At 34.3% G+C, this 18,194-nt stretch overlaps 1 protein-coding gene across 3 annotated transcripts in view; it reads right to left on the minus strand.

Annotated features, from left to right (window-relative positions):
- The window catches only part of Heatr5b (HEAT repeat containing 5B), an 82,882-nt gene that overhangs the window by 11,504 nt on the left and 53,184 nt on the right, over positions 1 to 18,194 (minus strand). For all 3 annotated transcript variants that reach the window (XM_076833296.2, XM_076833295.2, XM_076833297.2), the window contains exons 27-33: positions 15,171 to 15,350; positions 9,371 to 9,608; positions 8,108 to 8,359; positions 6,910 to 7,037; positions 3,116 to 3,260; positions 2,381 to 2,647; positions 768 to 992 (exon numbers count right to left, since the gene is read on the minus strand). In XM_076833296.2, the coding sequence (XP_076689411.1) occupies positions 768 to 992; positions 2,381 to 2,647; positions 3,116 to 3,260; positions 6,910 to 7,037; positions 8,108 to 8,359; positions 9,371 to 9,608; positions 15,171 to 15,350 (1,435 nt within the window). The remainder of the gene's footprint in view (positions 1 to 767; positions 993 to 2,380; positions 2,648 to 3,115; positions 3,261 to 6,909; positions 7,038 to 8,107; positions 8,360 to 9,370; positions 9,609 to 15,170; positions 15,351 to 18,194) is intronic.

Below are 18,194 nucleotides of genomic sequence, written 5' to 3' on the forward strand. Positions count from 1 at the left end.
TATACCCTAGAAAATCTCTCACAGCACACATGCAAAAGAAATCTATGATGTTTGCTAAAGCAACTTTTTTAATTGGGAGAAACTAGAAACAGCAAAAATATCCATTGACAGGAAAGAATAATTGAACAAATAAATGTGATGTAAAGCTACATAGGAGTTAAGAATGAACGAAGGTTTTATTTATCTACATTAATAGAACCAAAAATTAATTACAGAGGGAAAAAAGTAGAATGGGATATTATAACATTACTTATGTAAATTAAATAGTACAAAAATATATATTATTCATGGTTACTTATCTCACTTTCTATATAATGCATATATATAAACTAAGTATATTTGTTAAAATAATTGATACATATTAACATAGAAAATATAATTTATAATAGGGAAATTTCTAGAATAAAATATATCAATACCAAGATTATGGTTCCATTTTGGGGTACACTGAAATAGTGACAGATACTTGAACTTCTTTCCAATTTTATATCAATTATACTAACACATGTCAATTCTGGGTATATATTATATCTTTTTTTTAAACTTTCCAGTATGTATGAAAGTTCTAAGACAAAGATATTTAAAGTCAATAATTCAGACAGAGTTATTGAAACTTCAAATCCAAAAAAATGTGACTAATGCACCTCTCTGAATTAATTCAATGTTATACAGCAATTTTCTGATAAGATTACTTAAATAATTAATTAATTAGGGAACAGATAGATATCTGAACAGATCAAAATTTTTTAAAAACTCTGATAGGTTACCTGGTTGTGAATATTCCAGGATACATGCAAGAGTGCTACGAATTAGAGCTGTCCACTGTTTTTGAGTTTCCTCAGTTTTGGTCATTGACAGTGTCACAATACTTTTAATCCCTTGAAGAGCTGCACTGACTGGTAGAGGAACCTGATTGTCTGCAGACTTTATTGCTGTGTCTTTTAATATTCTTGCAATTAAGAACATAATTGTGGGCAGGATTGTCATACATCCTAAAATAAAAACAAATCAGATTACCTCATAATTACTCAATGCCACTGTAGACGTTTCCATTCCTTATTTTTTTTACAATTAATTATGTTTATCTTTTTTTTTTTTTTCCCCCTCTTCCTTTAGACAGGGTCTCACTGTGTTTCTCTGGCTGGCCCCACACCCTAGGCTTAAGTGATCCTTCTGCCTCAGCCTTTGGAGTAGCTGGGACTAGAGTGCATGCCACCATGCCTGGCTGACTATGGTTTCATATTATTTATTTTCTTTGATTTTACATAAAATTTGCTATATTACTTTTACTATAATTCAATGTTTGAAAAAGAACATAAGAAATTGCCATGTTATTTTAGAGAAGAGAGAACTGATATTTCCTTTTTCCAACCCAGCCATTTTATTATTGCTAATATTTCACCTATTTAGTAGTCCATGCCCTTCATAATGAAAATGAGAAAGGAAGATAGAAAAACAGAAGGAGAATACCATATACTTTGAGAAACATCTAAGTTACTGGTGAATCTTATTAGTAATTCTAAAATATATAATTAACCTTAAGTGTACAAAAGCCAGCCTAATCAAGCCAGAAAAATGAGAAGACTACTGAGGTAAGCAAAGAAGAAATTACAGGATCCCAGAATTTGTGGATAAAAATTCAACCACGGTGGCAGGGGTAGGGGGGCCTGGGGTTGTGGCTCAGTGGTTGAGCGTGTGCCTAACATGTGCGAGGTGCTGGGTTTCATCCTCAGCACCACATAAAAATAAATAAAATAAAGGTATTTTGTCCAACTACAACTAAAAAAAAAAAAAATCAACCATCCACTTAACAAAAGAATCCCTTCATTATTCTTATAGGCAGCTTCCTACAAAACTCCAAGGAGAGAAAGTCATTCTTTTTACACATGTAGGGTAACTGTAAGAATCAAAAAATTGTCCCTTGGTTATACTGAAATTTACCAGTATGTTTGCTAATAATTATTTTTATTTTCCAGCAAAACAAGGAAAGTTTGCTTCCATACAACAGTTCTTCAATATCTATTATATTTACTAGTCATGATTTCTTTAGATACTCCTTAGAGTTGGCTGTCACTCTAGCTCTGAAATTCTTTAGCTTTTCAATGTTGCTCATGAATGTCAACCAGATTAGAAAATAATGAGCTTTGTAATTCTACCTTACTATCTTCCCCAGTCTGCAGTTCTGTCTTGTTTGAAACATATCTTTCGTTTTTTGAATCTTTAATCTTTATAGGATCTTAAAAGTACATAAACCTTTTTAAAAGACTGACCTCTCATTTCACACTTGAGATTTAAGAGAAAAATAAATTATAAGTGTTTAAAATTCAAGGCAAGACTACTTTCACTACTGCATATAATACAATACTGATCAATACTGTACCAGCAGGTGAACAAAGGGACGGTAAATCAGAGAGAATGGTGACTGTGGCTGCCACCAGACGAGCACTTTCTTCTGACAGCCGGGTTTTAGTGGCTATGTGACTTGGAGAGTCTGACATCTTGGTACTCAGATGTGGCATATGTCGAACTAAAATGAACATCAATAGCTCCATAGTTGCAAACACAAGAGATTTTCCAGGAATGAGGCCACCACTGTCACCTCCTTCTCCTAATACTGGACAGGATTCTTTCTCCATGTCATCTTCATCTTAGATAAAAAATAATTTTGGTGAAATTTTCAGCAGAAAATTGCAAATGGCATATAAAATATAACAATAAATACCTTTAAGAAATTCCTTCAAAAGGATTTACAAGTAAATGCCTAAATAATGCTACATGTCTTTCTTAGTATAATTCTCTGCCTTATTAGAATTTTGTGTATTAACTTCTCTAAACTAATGAATAGTTATTTTTTACTTGGAAAATATTAGGTATTTATTTCCTAATAAAAATAACACATATGCAAGGTTGAACTATGTGAAGTTGACATTTTTGGAGGGGAAAAATGATCAGCTATCAGCAATTTCATTTGGTCCTTTCTAATGAAAACAAAATCAGTTTCAAATTTTCTAAATGTATGATCATTTTTTAAATCATAAACCTCCTGACATTACTACTTTAAAAATTAGAGTGCAAATAAGGTTTACTTTAAGTTAGTGTGATTTACAGTGCTTACTTAGAGTATTTCTTTTTTCCTGCAAATAATCCTGAGCAGCTCTTACTATCTGTTGTACAACTCCAGTAACCAACAGCTGGATGGATGGTGGGTTCCAGGTCAAAAGGAGACGATGCAAAACACTCAGCAACTCAACACCAATCAGCTATTATAAATTGAATCAAATAAATTGAATTAATTTTAATTTTAAAGGATAAATGTATATTATTAAAAGCTGAGAAAACATACATATGAAAACAAAGTATTTTGCAATTAATATCAACATAGAGGACTGTGTAACAAATAAGAATATTAACAATCTTGGGAAATGGTCACATTTCATTCTAAGATTTTTAAGCAATAGATGTCTTAGATATTTAAGTTGAATTATTCTCCCACAGGTTAAAAAAAATACTTGAGTTAAACATTATTGTTAGAGTTTAGTGCCTTTAAACCAAATCTAAGCTGAGTACCTGAGAGTTGTGTGCCACAGACAACAGGAATTTTTGGCGAGTCCCTCCTCTATTCACCTCAGCAACGATTACAAACTTTCACTTTTAGCTTTCACAGGTAATCTGCCCAATGAGTCTGCCTCAAATTTCAAAGTCAGAGAAAGCTCAATGGCAAAATCAAGTACCTTTACCTCTTCCCTTAATGTTTCCACTTTATCTAATGCCCAGCTTCTTTTCCAAGTTGATTCATCTTTCTTCATGTGATCCCACCATTCCCATCCTAGTTGACTTCCCAGGGATTCTTCAAAGATTTCAATCATTATCTCATATGTCTTCAACCTTCCTGTCTAGTTAGACTATTCTCCTCAATATAAGGAAAATGTTCAAATATTTCTCATCTAAAGCTCCCAAAGTCTCTTAGACCCTTTTATCTACCCACACGCCTCCTCTGTCTTACTCCTTCCTTTCCCAGCCTAGATGTTTCCACTTCATTTACTTTCTCATTCACCCCCACCCCTCGATCTTCTACAATCTGGCTTTTACCAATCCAAGAAAATCCTCTGCTAAGGTCTCTAATATCTCCTCTGGACCCTTTTCTTTCCTCACTTATGTATTATTTTTTTAGATGTTATAATCTGCATTCTTTTTTTTTTTTTTTTTTTGGTACTGGGGATTGAACCCAGGGGTGCTTAACCACTGAACCATATCCCCAGCCTCCTTTTTTTGTTTTGTTTTGTTTTCATTTTGAGACAGGGTCTTACTAAGATGTGTAGGGCCTCACTTAATTTCTGAGGCTGGCTTTGAATTTGTGATCCTCCTACCTCAGCCTTCAGAGTCACTGGGATTACAGGCATTAGCCACCACTCCTGGCCTCATCTGCCTTTCTTGAAATTTCTCCCTTATCTTTGATAAACTGTTTCTGTTTTGGTTTTTCTCTTACCACTCTAGTGGTCTCCAATGCTGATTTATTTCCTTCCTCTCAATCCTTAAATGCTATTTATCCTCAAGGCTTCAATCTTGGTCCTCTTTTCTTCCTCCTTTAATCAGTTTTCCTAGACTAGTATATTATTTCTCTGAAATTATAAAGAGTCACTTAATTGGTCTCCCTGCCTCCCTTCTTGTCTCACAAACAACCTTCTACAAGATTGATAGCATATTCCTTCTGAAACAAAAAAATCAATCATGTCATTCCTTTATTTAAAAATTGTTAATTACTTCCCATCAATTTCAGGATAGAGTCAAAATTCTCTTATATGCTATAAAGAAATCTTCATGATTTGGTCTTTACCCTGTTGTCCAGCCTCATCTAATAACCTCTACATTTTGCATTCACAGAAACCATACTAAATGACTACAGTGTCCCTGAACTTCTCCTGTTTTCCCATGCTTCCTTAGTTTTTGTGTTTACTACTTTATTCTTAGAGGAAAACCCAATCCTTTTCTTTGGCCTCAATAATTCCTCTGTAACTGAATGGATAAAAAAAATTCAATGTGGTATATATACACAATGGAATATTATTCAGCCACAAAGAAGAATGAAATTATTGCATTTGCTGGTAAATGGATGGAACTCGAGAATATCATGCTAAGTGAAATAAGCTAGTCCCAAAGACCTAAAGGCCAAATGTTCTCCCTGATATGTGGATGGTAACCCACTATAAGGGAGGGTAGGGAGAGGAAGAACAGAAGTTCATTGGATTAGACAAAGGGGAATGAAGGGAAAGGAGTGGGGATGGGAATAGGAAAGACAGTGAAAGTTATAAATTGGACATAACTTTCCTAGGTTCATAAATGAATACATGACCAGTATAACTCTACATCAAGTACAACCACAAGAATGATATCCTAATTAGAATAAGTAATATTCCATGTATGTATAATATGTCATGTATGTCTAAAAAGAACAACTAATAAATAAATATAATTCCTCTGTAAGATTTGATTCAACCATTGTCTTTCCTGAGAAGATATCCTTCTCAGGACGGTTCCTATTCTCAGTACACCTTATATGCATGAACAAATTATATATTACATGATAGTTATCCCTTAATCCAGAGGCTGTAACATTACGTTTGATTATCTATAGTTGCAAACTGGGTCTGAGGCAGAACAGAAACAGAGTGACAGCAGCTAGGTGAATAAATACAGCATGAATCAGTGCACTCTGACAATGTTGAAATTACAGGACCCAACTTTTTTAAAAGTCCATTTTTTCCCACTGTATAGCAATACTTGAATAAAATATCATTAAATCCAAAAAAATAGTTAGCTGTGTAATATACCATATTAAAACCCAAATGCTCGAATTTAAATATAGTAGTCACTCTTCTTTCATAGATCAAATCTTATAGGTTTAACTATCTGAAAACGATCCTAATATTTATTGTAGTAACTTGTAGTTCAAATTGTAGCACAGCTTGAGGCCACAGGGTTGGGGTTCAAACAAGAGTTAATCAGTGATTGAATCCTATACTCACACAGCATATGTCATGTTTTAGTTTTAGGTAGAATAAAATGCAAAACTAATTTTGACATCAAAAATTGGTATCAGGTTGGTATTTTATCTTTTTGTGTTTTATTGGAAACTACCCAAGTGACACCATGTGGTAGTGGTGATGTCAAGAGACAAACTTTATTATAAAGATATAGAATTTCTAGTTACAAGGAATAACAAATCCAGTGGCAGCTTGGTTCGGAAATATGAATAAAGTTCCCTAGATGTTTCATACTGAAATTAGAAAAGGTGGTTCTTTAAATTGTGAATGAGCTATTGCTCACCTCACAAATTTCATTAAATGAGAGAGAAAACTTTATCTAACATTCAAATGTGGCATAATTTGGGGCTGGAGTTGTGGTTCAGTGGTACAATGCTTGCCTGACATGTATGAGGCCCTGGGTTCATTCCTCAGCACCACACATAAATAAATAAAATAAAAGATCCACTTACAACTAAAAAATATATTTTTTTAAAAAGTGACATCATTTACTTAATGGCCTTGTAAGTTACTTTAGCCTTTTACTACTTCAATCATTTACTAACTCTGAAGTTATTCCTTAAAGTTTTAGTTTTATTTGATTGATGATGAACAAATCAAAGAAGGAATAATGATATCTATAGTCTACTGCTGCCTGGTCATCCAAGATTAAATACAGAGAAATCTTGAATACTTATTATATATTGTCTTTCACTAATGTAATATATACTTCTGTTATTAATTAATACAATATATATTTACTATCTGATAACATTATACTAATATAAATATAATTAAAACAAAGTACATAAATAGTTATTCATTTTAGAAATACACTGTACCTGATCTTCTGTAATATGGATCCCTTCATTTTAGAAATACACTGTACCTGATCTTCTGCAATATGGATCCGGGCACAAGGAGAATCCAGCAAGGTGTGCAAGGCCTGTAGACATGCAGTAACATGCTCCACCGGCTCCTCAGGTCTTGGGGAACAAAGAAACTGTATACTCACACCTGAAATACACAAAATAGAAATTGATAGAAAACACTTTATGTTGTATTGGCATCACATTTTTCCTCTATTTTTCGTACAGATTACTTTAACCTACATTTATTTGTTAAAGTATAGTTCAAAATGGTTTCTAAGCTAAGCAGTCAAACTGAACATAAAGTTGTAGCATTGCACTGATTAATATTCAAACTAACATTTCCATTTCTGGGACTTTTTAAAATTACATTATATTGAAAGTAACTTTATGAACATTATAACATTACACTTTTCATTTAATAGTTGCCAAGAAATTTTATATACAAACCAAGTTTTTTAAATGGCAAGCTATAGAGGTCCAATAAATGTCATGGGTAAAAAGTGCTATTAATGTGTATGAGGTTAAGGTTTTGGAAATATTTCACATTTTCATTTATTGAATCTACTGATGAATTCCATAATTATACCTTTCAAATTGTGGTCCTTTTTCATCCCCAGAAAATATGAAATCACTAAAACCTTCATTAGAATATATAAATTTTTTTTTTTTAAAGAGAGAGGGGGAGAGAGAGAGAGAATTTTAATATTTATTTTTTAGTTATCGGCGGACACAACATCTTTGTTTGTATGTGGTGCTGAGGATCGAACCCGGGCCGCACGCATGCCAGGCGAGCGCGCTACCGCTTGAGCCACATCCCCAGCCCTAGAATGTATAAATTTTTAAACACTAAAACAACATCTAGAAAGTAATTGTAAATTAGGATTCTTCAAATTTTAAACTTTTTTTCTTTATGGGATGATGGTTTGTTAATTGCCAAGTATAAAGATAATCTGTTGTAGAATAAAAAAAATTAAGTTTTTTTTCTTGCAAATTATTTAGTATTGCTCTGTGAGTGAACATGACATCTACAATTTTTAAAGAGTAGTTTTAAATAATTTTTAGGCAAAAATTCAGCTAATTTATAAGATGAACTAAAAAATCCTTTTACGATTCTTTCTTTGAATTGTGCTATACAAAATTTTCCCAAAGCATTAAAGTGAAAACTTGAATTTTCAAAAGTGATACATCTTGAAATATATTAATATGACACTCTACCTAAAATCAGATGCATTCGGTCTTTGTTAATTTCTGGCAAAGATTTAGCACTGGCCATTGCTCCTGATGCCTGGTTTAAACTGATGGATGCAGAACGTTTTTGTAAACCAGACACTGCTGCTTCTGTGGACTCTGCACACGTAAACCCTGTGCTATTTAACCAAAGTGCCACCGCATGAAGAATTGGGGCCCAGGAATTCCGATAATGAAGTCTAGCTGTATCAATAGTCTCAGGAGTATAAAATGCTCCACCTGTAAAACAATCAAATCAATTAAAATCATCACTTTCTATTACAAGTGTTCACTCATTTATGAATAACTAAACTTTAAAAACTACTTTTTTAAATTTTATTTTTAGTTTTAGGTGGATACAATATCTTTTTTAACCTAAAAGAGTCATCTGGCCAAAGAGTTTCTCCTCTCCCACCTAACCACTCTCTATAGCAACTTTCCTAAAACATAATTTTAAAGATTCTTTTTTGCCAAGTGCCTGCCTCTCCCTCACTGATACCTGCTTTCCACCTTTTCCTGTCCAGGGCTGGCGCCATTCAGTAGCCATACCTTTTCCTATCCTGTCTTCATAGGATCCACCTCCTCACAGTCACCTCTCTTTCTACCATAACCAGGGAATTTGTTTCTTCTGTTTTTCTACTCTTTCTCTCCACCTTCTCCCACTACCAACACTGGGGATTTTCTCATCTCTCTTTGCCATAACAATGAATTCAGAAAGGAGAAAAAGGAGAAATTCCAGTACTGTTATCATTAATACATGGGAAGAAAAATGGGTTATTTGAAAAGGAATTGATAATACCTTTTTTAAACAGGAATAATGCTCATGATGATTTCCAAATAAATTCCAATAGGAAAACAAACTAGAGTACAAACCAACAACTTGCAAAAAAGACTTTAGGAACATTATTCATTAGCAGAGTAGGATTTATATGAAAGAGCATACATGGACGAGTAAAGCAGTATTCTTCACCATGGTTATGCATAATGACTTGTTATCCAGTTATTTCAAGTAATCTTGCACATAATACAGCTAAAACAGTGATTAAAACTTTTGCTTCAGCTAACAAAAGTTTTTTGCAGTAAAAATCTCGAATCCATAAATGCAATAAGAAAACGTGTTCTAAGAAACATCAAGTTTAAGTTCACAAGAATTTAGGACATTGTTATTACTAGTGCTAGTTTCTACCAAGTTCATTTTGTTTAATTATTAAACTGAACTTTATAAAGGCAAACTGTGAAAACAATACTTACCATCTGGGGGAAGCTGACTAGAAAATTCTGCTGGTAAAGTCAAAAGAGCATAGTCTTTCAAGGCTGCCAACCACAGGCGACTAAGTGTTGGCAGTTCGGGTTGTACCAGTGTTATTAAACTGTCTGGTGGTAGTTCATCTATGGTACCATAGTCATCCTCATCATCATCAGTATTCTTCATTGCTCTTTTTGGTTTTGACTCTGCTTCCTTTTTAATATTCATAGCAACCACATATACCTAGTAATATATTCACAAGGTGACAATAACAAGGCTTAAGATAAAAATCACATATTTTAAGTTGCTGTAATTGTACAGTTGAATTATCAAAGGTAAATAGGTATAGTGGCTGGGGTTGCTCAGCGGTAAGAGTGCTCACCTATATGTGTGGGGCCCTGGGTTCGATCCTCAGCACCACATACAAATAAATAAAATAAAGGTATTGTATCCACCTACAACTAAAAACATATTTTTTAAAAAAAGGTAAATGGATACAGATATTAAGAGATTGCAATAACCAAAAAAGAGTAATTGCCTCTGCTTTGGAAGCAATTTTTTTTTTTTTTTTTTTAGAAAGAGGGAGAGAGAGGGAGAGAGAGAATTTTAATATTTATTTTTTAGTATTTGGTGGACACAACATCTTTGTTGGTATGTGGTGCTGAGGATCAAACCCAGGCCGCACGCATGCCAGGCGAGCGCGCTACCGCTTCAGCCATATCCCCAGCCCTGGAAGCAATTTTTTAAAGCTGATCCGGCTTCTGACTATTCTTCTCACAGCCTAGTCCCGGAGTAGGCTTTTCTTGGGTTCCCTTGTTCTTCTTTACAAAGCCTCCTTTTTTTTTTTTTTTTTTTGGCCATGGGGTATAACTTCCTGTTTACTGCCTACACTTTCCTAGACTTATAAGACGTAATCAGACAGCATTCAAAGAGAAAGGCTGAAAATAGGGAGGTGGCCAAAGAAAGGATTTCCATAAATATTCTCCTAAACTCCCTCTTACAAAGTCCTTAAATGATATTTAGCAATCTAGCAATTACAACAGATAGCTGAGCTAAAAATATAATTTACTCGTCACATATATTATCTGTAGTCTTTCTCTCTAGTTTGTGAACCAGAATGGCATATAATAACAACTTTCCTAAAACATAATTTTACAGATTCTTTTTTTGCCAAGTTTGTTTTTCTACATATATTTAGGCTTTGGAAACTTGGAACATACAAACTGAATTATATCATAATGAAAAAGCAAAATATAAAACAATAAGAGCAAAAAAGTAAAGTAGCGCTCCAAAAAATGTTTAAAAAATTTGTTTTCTTCCTACAGTATTATTTCCAGTGTGTCTAACGGGAAGTCTGTGTGTCTAGTACACTATAAGCTTCTTTGTGGGAGGTACTGCATCTTACTTCTATTCTTACATTAGGCAGACAGGCACAGCACAGAGAAAACATAGCAACTGACTAAGTTCTAAAATACAGACTTTGGATCTCAGGTTATAAAAAAATATCACATTCAGGGGCTGGGGATGTGGCTCAAGAGGTAGTGCGCTCGCCTGGCATGCGTGCAGCCCGGGTTCGATCCTCAGCACCGCATACAAACAAAGATGTTGTGTCCGCTGAAAACTAAAAGATAAATATTAAAAATTCTCTCTCTCTCTCTCTAAAAAAAAATATCACATTCATAGTTCTCAGTGATTTTAAGCTTGTTTTTCCTCCTAAATCTGTTATTATACTGGCAGTAAAAGAATCTCAGTAAGCAATAAAAGAAACTCAACTGTTCACTTGAATCCTACCTACTACATATCTTTTGACTTGCATTTAGGAACATAGTGCATAGGCAGAGTAAGATTTATATGAAAGAGCATACACTGATCATTACAGCAGTATGCTGTAGGACCTGCATGAACTCATAGACCAATACAATGATAGGAGTATCAGAAAAATGCTGAGAGAAGGAATTTCTTAAAATTTATTTTTAATGATCTTCTTACCACACTCTACCCAGTACCTAAGGACAGTGCCAGGGTTGATCAACTAATGAACACGTGATGATTTCTGTAGTGAATGAATGAATCTCAGAGAGCATCAAGGACGGGAAAATTTTAGCTCTTGGAGCATGAGACAGGTAAGAAAGAATTTTTCTGTGTGTGTTTGTGGTGGTACTAGGGATTGAACACCATAGTGTTGCTTTACCACTAAGCTACATCCCCATCCCTTTTTAGTTTTTATTTTGAGACAGCATCTTATTACATTTCCTGGGCTGACCCTGAACTGCAATTCTCCTGCTTCAGCCTCCTGAGTTGCTGGAGTTACAGGCATGTGCCACTGCATTCCTACAAGGCACAGTTTTCAAAGATAAAACTTCAAAAACTTCACTGTTCACAGGCAAAGATGGAAAGGACAGTGCAGACAGAGGGAATAACAACAACAAGAGCATAAAAACAAGCAACAGCATTATGATATGAGAGAACTACAAGTTTTGGGTACTGCCTGAGCACAGGAGGTAAAATGGAAGTAACTGAGGATTTTACTCCTTAAGCAATGCACAAAGGAGAATGTAACTGCAGGATTTTAAGGTAAAATGTATGCACTTCTTTTAAAACTTTTGATTATAATCATTAATAAAGGTTGTAAAATAAGTCTAAAAATGACTCATAATCCCAATATCCACATTCATATTTTAACTTTATAAGCTATAATTTTGCTCTACAGAGAATTTTTAATTTATTTTTATTGGTTAACATATCATGGGGTTTTCTTGACTGAATACTAGATATTCCAATGGCAACAGTAGATGATATAACTAATACATCTATAGTACATAATATAACTAATAATTTCCCTGTAGCAGAAATTTTATATTTACTTCTGATTCTTTATATAGCCTTTGGAATCTTAAATATAATGATAAAAAATATTCACTTCTTCATATTATAAGTAATGTTGCAAGTAAACTTTTTTTTTTTTGGTACCAGGTGCTTTACCAACTAAGCTACACCCTCATCCCTTTTTATTTATTTATTTAGAGACATTAAATTGTTTAAGACCTCGTTAAATTGCCGAGACTGTTTTTGAACTTGCAATCCTTCTGCCCCAGCCTCCTGAGGTACTGGGATTACAGGCATGCACCACCATGTTCAGAAGGAATCTTGAAATACTGGAGGGCAGATAATAAGAATTCAAAAGCAGCTGGGTACAATAGCACATGCCTGTAATCCCAGGAATTTCGGAGGTTGAGGAAGGAGGATCCCAAGTTTGAGGCCAGCCTCAGCAATTTAGCAAGATTCTATCTCAAAATAAAAAATAAAAAAGGGTTTGGGGATATGGCTCAATGGTTAAACATCCCTGGCTTTAATTCCCAGTTAACCCCCCACCGAAAAAAGAACAAAGAGAATCAAAGCACCTGGCCAAAGGAATTTAGGAAAGTAATTTAACACAATTTATGTGTGTGTATGTGAATGTTGTAAAGTGACTGTGGAAATGAAACAGGTAACCGTAAACCAGCTATTAAAAAATAATAAAATAAACTCTGTAGCTTAGATAGTAAAGTGGCAAATCTCTGGAAATGTAATCAAATACAAGAGTCTTAACATAAAATATTTTCTGTTATTTATATTGTGAGGATTTTCCAGCCCAACTTCCCCATTTTAAGTAAGGAAAGTCCATCCTTAATATATAGGTTTTCAAAAAACTAATGAACAGATTTTGAAAAAGCATTCTATACCAAGAGTGAGCTCTTTTTTTTTTTTTTTTTTAAATACAAAAGGGAGATGGAAAGATCTCCCTTGTTCTTGGACAGACAGAATTAATATTGTCTAAATGACCATACTACCAAAAGCACTATACAGATTTAATGCAATTCCAATCAAAATCCCAATGACAGTCCTCATAGAAATAGAAAAGGCAGTCATGAAATTTATCTGGAAAAATAAGAGACCCAGAATAGCTAAAGCAATCCTTAGCAAGAAGAGTGAAGCAGGTGGCATCACTTTACCAGACCTTAAACTATACTACAGAGCAACAGTAACAAAACAGCAAGGTATTGGTACCAAAATAGACCTTAGACCAATGGTACATAATAGAGGACACAGAGACTAACCCAAATAATTATAGTTATCATATACTTGACAAAGGTGGCAAAAATGTACATTGGAGAAAAGACAGCCTCTTCAACAAATGTTGCTGGGAAAACTGGAAATCCATACACAACAAAATGAAATTAAACCCCCCTCTCTCACCATGCACAAAACTCAACTCAAAGCGGATCAAGGACCTAGGAATTAAACCAGAGACACTGCGTCTAATAGAAGAAAAAGTAGGCTGAAATCTCTATCATGTCAGATTAGGCCCCAACTTTCTTAATAAGACTCCTATAGCATAAGAATTAATATCAAGAATCAATAAATGAGATGGATTCAAACTCAAAAGCTTCTTCTCATCAAAAGAAACAGTCAGTGAGGGGAATAGAGAGCCTACTAATTGGGAACAAATTCTTACCACACGCTTGTCAGAAAGAGCACTAATCTTTAGAATATATAAAGAACTCAAAAATCTTAAAAGCAAAAAAACAAATAACCCAATCAATAAATGGGCCAAGGATATATCCTCAGAAGAGGATATACAATTAATCAACAAATATATGAAAAAATGTTCATCATCTCTAGCAATTAGAGAAATGCAAATCAAAACCATTCTAAGATCTCATCTCACTCCAGTCAGAATGGCAGCTATTAAGAATACAAACAACAATAAGTGTTGGCAAGGATGTGGGGAAAAAGGCACACTCATACATTGCTGGTGGGACTGCAAATTGATGCAGCCAATATGGAAAACAGTATGGAGAATCCTTGGAAAACTGGGTCTGGAACCATCATTTGACCCAGTTATTCCACTCCTTGGTCTATACCTAAAGGACTTAAAAACAGCATACTACAGGGACACAGCCACATCAATGTTTATAGCAGCACAATTCACAATAGCTAAACTGTGGAATCAACCTAGATGCCCTTCAGTAGATGAATGAATAAAGAAAATGTGGTATATATATACACAATGGAATATTATTCAGCAATAAAAGAGAATAAAATCGTGGCATTTGGAGGTAAATAGATGGAGTTGGAGAATATACTGCTAAGTGAAATTAGCCAATCCCGAAAAAACAAATGCCAAATTATTTCTCTGATTTAAGGATGCTGATTCACAATATGCTGTGGGCGGTAGGGGGGAAGATTAAATGAACTCTAGATAGGGCAAAGGGGAAAAGGGGAGGGAGGGGAAGGGAGGGAGCATAAAGGTAGGAAAGATGGTGGAGTGAAATAGTCATCATTACCCTAGTACATGTATGAAGACACAAAGGATGTGACTTACTTTGTATACAACCAGAAATGTGAAAAATTGTGCTCTATATGTGTAATATGAATTGTAATGCATTCTGTTGCCATATATAACAAATTAAAACTTTAAAAATATATATACATATATATATAGTTGATAGACCTTTTTATTTATTTACTTATATGCTGTGCTGAGACTCAAACCCAGAGCCTCACACATGCTAGCCAGAGCTCTACCACTGAGCTACTACTCCAGCCCAAGGGAGGGCTTTTAAAAACAATTTTTTTTTTTTTTTTTTTTTGTGTGTGTGTGTGTGTGATACTGGGGATTAAACCCAGGGCCTCCTATTTGCTAGGCAAGTACTCTACCCCTGAATTCCATCCCAGGCTGAAACAAACATTATTTTACCAATGGGAGCAGGAAAACGTTTCTCATGGATGGAGAAATGGTTCAACAACAATGGCTGTGGTTACCTCTGCCCACGCTTTGAGAACAGCCAGTTTCTCCATGGTCGTGGCACTTTCTCGGTATAGTTGGCTAGAAGATCCTTTTCCGGCCTGAACTTTGTCCAGAGAAGAAACAAGCAGATTGTGTACTCGACGGAGATCATTGAGATCACTAACAACTCCACTTCCAATCCATGTGCTGCATACCTAGTCAAGGAAAATTCAAAAAAATTTGTGTACAGAAAATAAATATTGAAAAAAAGAGAGTGAAGTATATATTCTCTTTCTTGACGGAAAAACACAACGCAAAACCGAAAGCAAAACAAAAAACTACCCAATACTGTAATTTGTATTATTTTTTTGAAATAAATCAGCAAGTATAGATTTTCTTGTATTCCTCTATAAGAAAATTTACTTATAATGCTTCCATTGTCTAATTTAACAAAAAAATTTAACAGAAATATTTTTCCAACCAAAGTCATTCAGTCTTAAATCTTTCAATATAACAAAATTTTTGCAAACCACAGGCAAAGGGTTATGCTAGTTGCATTGAATGAGATAAAAATAATAAAAATTGAAGGGAAAAATACAGACCCTACCATCAAGTAAGAAAACACAGACTGAACAAACACATGGGAACATTTCATGACAATGATACTACACACTTAAAAACAGACAAGTGAGATTAAGTCTAGCAGGTGATATGGGAATATCTGGATAGTAGAAAGTTTGTGTATACAGACTAAGGGAGTTAAATGAGGAAGAAATGGCAATTAGCATAGTCATTGAGATCAGAAATGGTAAAATTTAAATGGAATGTGAACTGAATTCAGACATCATTCTGTAGACAACCATGAGTTCCATGGCTGCTTTTTTTTTTTTTTTTTTCCTTAATTGGTTCTTTTTAGTTGTATGACAGTAGAATTCCTTTTGATATAATTGAACAAGCATGGAATGTATCTTATTCTAGTTAGGACACTATTCTTATGAATGTAAATAATGGTGGGGTTCACTATGTTGTATTCATAGAAGTACACAGAAAATTATTTCAGGATTCATTCCACTGTCTTTCCTTTTCTGATCCCCTTCCCTTCCATTCATTCCCCTTTGTCTACTACTGAAGATATATTCTTCCCCTCTCCCCACTTAATGTGTATAATTTTAAGCTTCTATGGCTTCTGAGGAGGCAAATGATATTATTAGAATTGTGCCAGTACTACTATATAGGGGGAAATGTATACAGCTAGTAAATAATATATTATGTGTCTATTAGAATACTATATAACAGAGATGAAATGGATTAAACTGGGAATAGAATGAAAAAGGAGAGGCATCCAAAAGAAACTCGGGATTTGGAAACCAAATAGATATTTTTAGGGTATAAGGACAGGAAGATGTAAAATGAGTGAGAAACAGAAGATTAGATTGTTAAAAAAAAAAAAAAAAAAAAGATTTTGATTGTCAAAGCTTCTAATTTGGATGAATGGAAGGAAGTTGACACCTTTGTTTGAGGGCACTCCTACAAGAAAATAGGAAAGGTTAGTGAAGGTGAGAAGTTAGCATGATTTTGATTCCAAACATTTTTACATGCTGAGTTCTAAGTGTCACTAAGAAACACATGGAAAGATACTCAGCAGGCAGTTGGAAACTTGGGTCTGGATTTCAGGAGCCAGTTCAAGGATAACTCCACAAATCTAGGAATTTCCAAAGATAACTAAAGTAACAGCAGTAGGTAAATGTTAAAAAAGAAAGGTTAAAAAAAGAAAAACCTTAAAGCCAGATCATAGGGAAAAGAGTTACACTTAAGGGACAAGTAGAAAAAGCATAAAGAAAAAAAGAAAGTAAAAAGAAAAAACCAGAAAATCCAGGCAAATGCAGTGACAATGGAGTCCAGGAGAGAATTTCAAGAAGAGGTGGTCTGACAGCGCCAACTTCACCAACGACAATTATAGGTCCTCACTTTCTCATCCAAAACCAACCCTTGGGCCAAGGTGGGTTTCACAATTCACAAATTTTGAGTAAAAGATAACAAAGTACATGAACTTCATTAGGAAAAACATATGGAAGGCATATGACAGCACTCCATAATTAACGCGAAGATACTTCTGCAAAGAAACATCAGGAATCACTCCAGAGAAACTGATCAATACTAAAATTTCTATGTCAAGGCCAAATGAACACAAGTCAGTTTGGATTTTGCTGCCAAATAAAGCATAAAAAAGCTTCTGGTTTTCAGTCTGGATTTCAAATCATGGCTAATGGACTTGTATTTCTATATCTAAAACTTTTTAAAAGAGGAGAGTAAATATTTAAGTAAATAATTTTATTCTCTTAAAATCTTATTCTCAAAGAATCAATATTAAATATGATAAAATAAGGGAATTTTAAAATGATTATTGTCCATTAAGGATATACTGGTGGCAAAAAAAAAAAAAAAGCCAGTCAAAACAATGCTGAAATCATAATGAAATTTAAAGTGAAATGAGATAAATATGGTTATGAAAAGCAAAAGTTGGGATTTCTTTCTTTCTTTCCTTTTGTTATTGGGGATTGAACACAGGGGCACTTTACCAGTGAGCTTAGTCCCTAGTACCAGTGAGATAGTGCCTAAATTGCTGAGGCTGACCTTGAACTTGCGATCCTCCTGCCTCAGCCTCCAGAACCACTGGGATTACAGACATGAGCCAATATGCCCAGTGAAAAAGATGATTTCTAAGGAAACTAAACATAGTAGGTAGTTTTGATAAATATATCTGTACAATTTGGTAGAAATATTACTTAAAGTTGGGTAAAATTGTAAAGATTGAAAATTTGAAACTGTTTTCTTTGCAAAAATCTAAGTACCTTCTTCACTTTAAAGAAGCCCTAACAAAATTCCACAAAATACATTAGGAGTTTGGTTTATGAAGGAAGAGAAAGCAACCAAGAACAGTGATGCATGCCTGTAATTCCAGGACTTAGGAGGATGAGGCAGGAAGATCACAAATTCAAGGTCAGTCTGGGCAATTTAGGAAACCCTGTCTCAAAAACTAAAAAAGGGTGGGGAGTAGC

Source organism: Callospermophilus lateralis, chromosome 14 (assembly GCF_048772815.1).
Source record: "Callospermophilus lateralis isolate mCalLat2 chromosome 14, mCalLat2.hap1, whole genome shotgun sequence".
Classification (NCBI taxonomy): Eukaryota; Metazoa; Chordata; class Mammalia; order Rodentia; family Sciuridae; genus Callospermophilus; species Callospermophilus lateralis.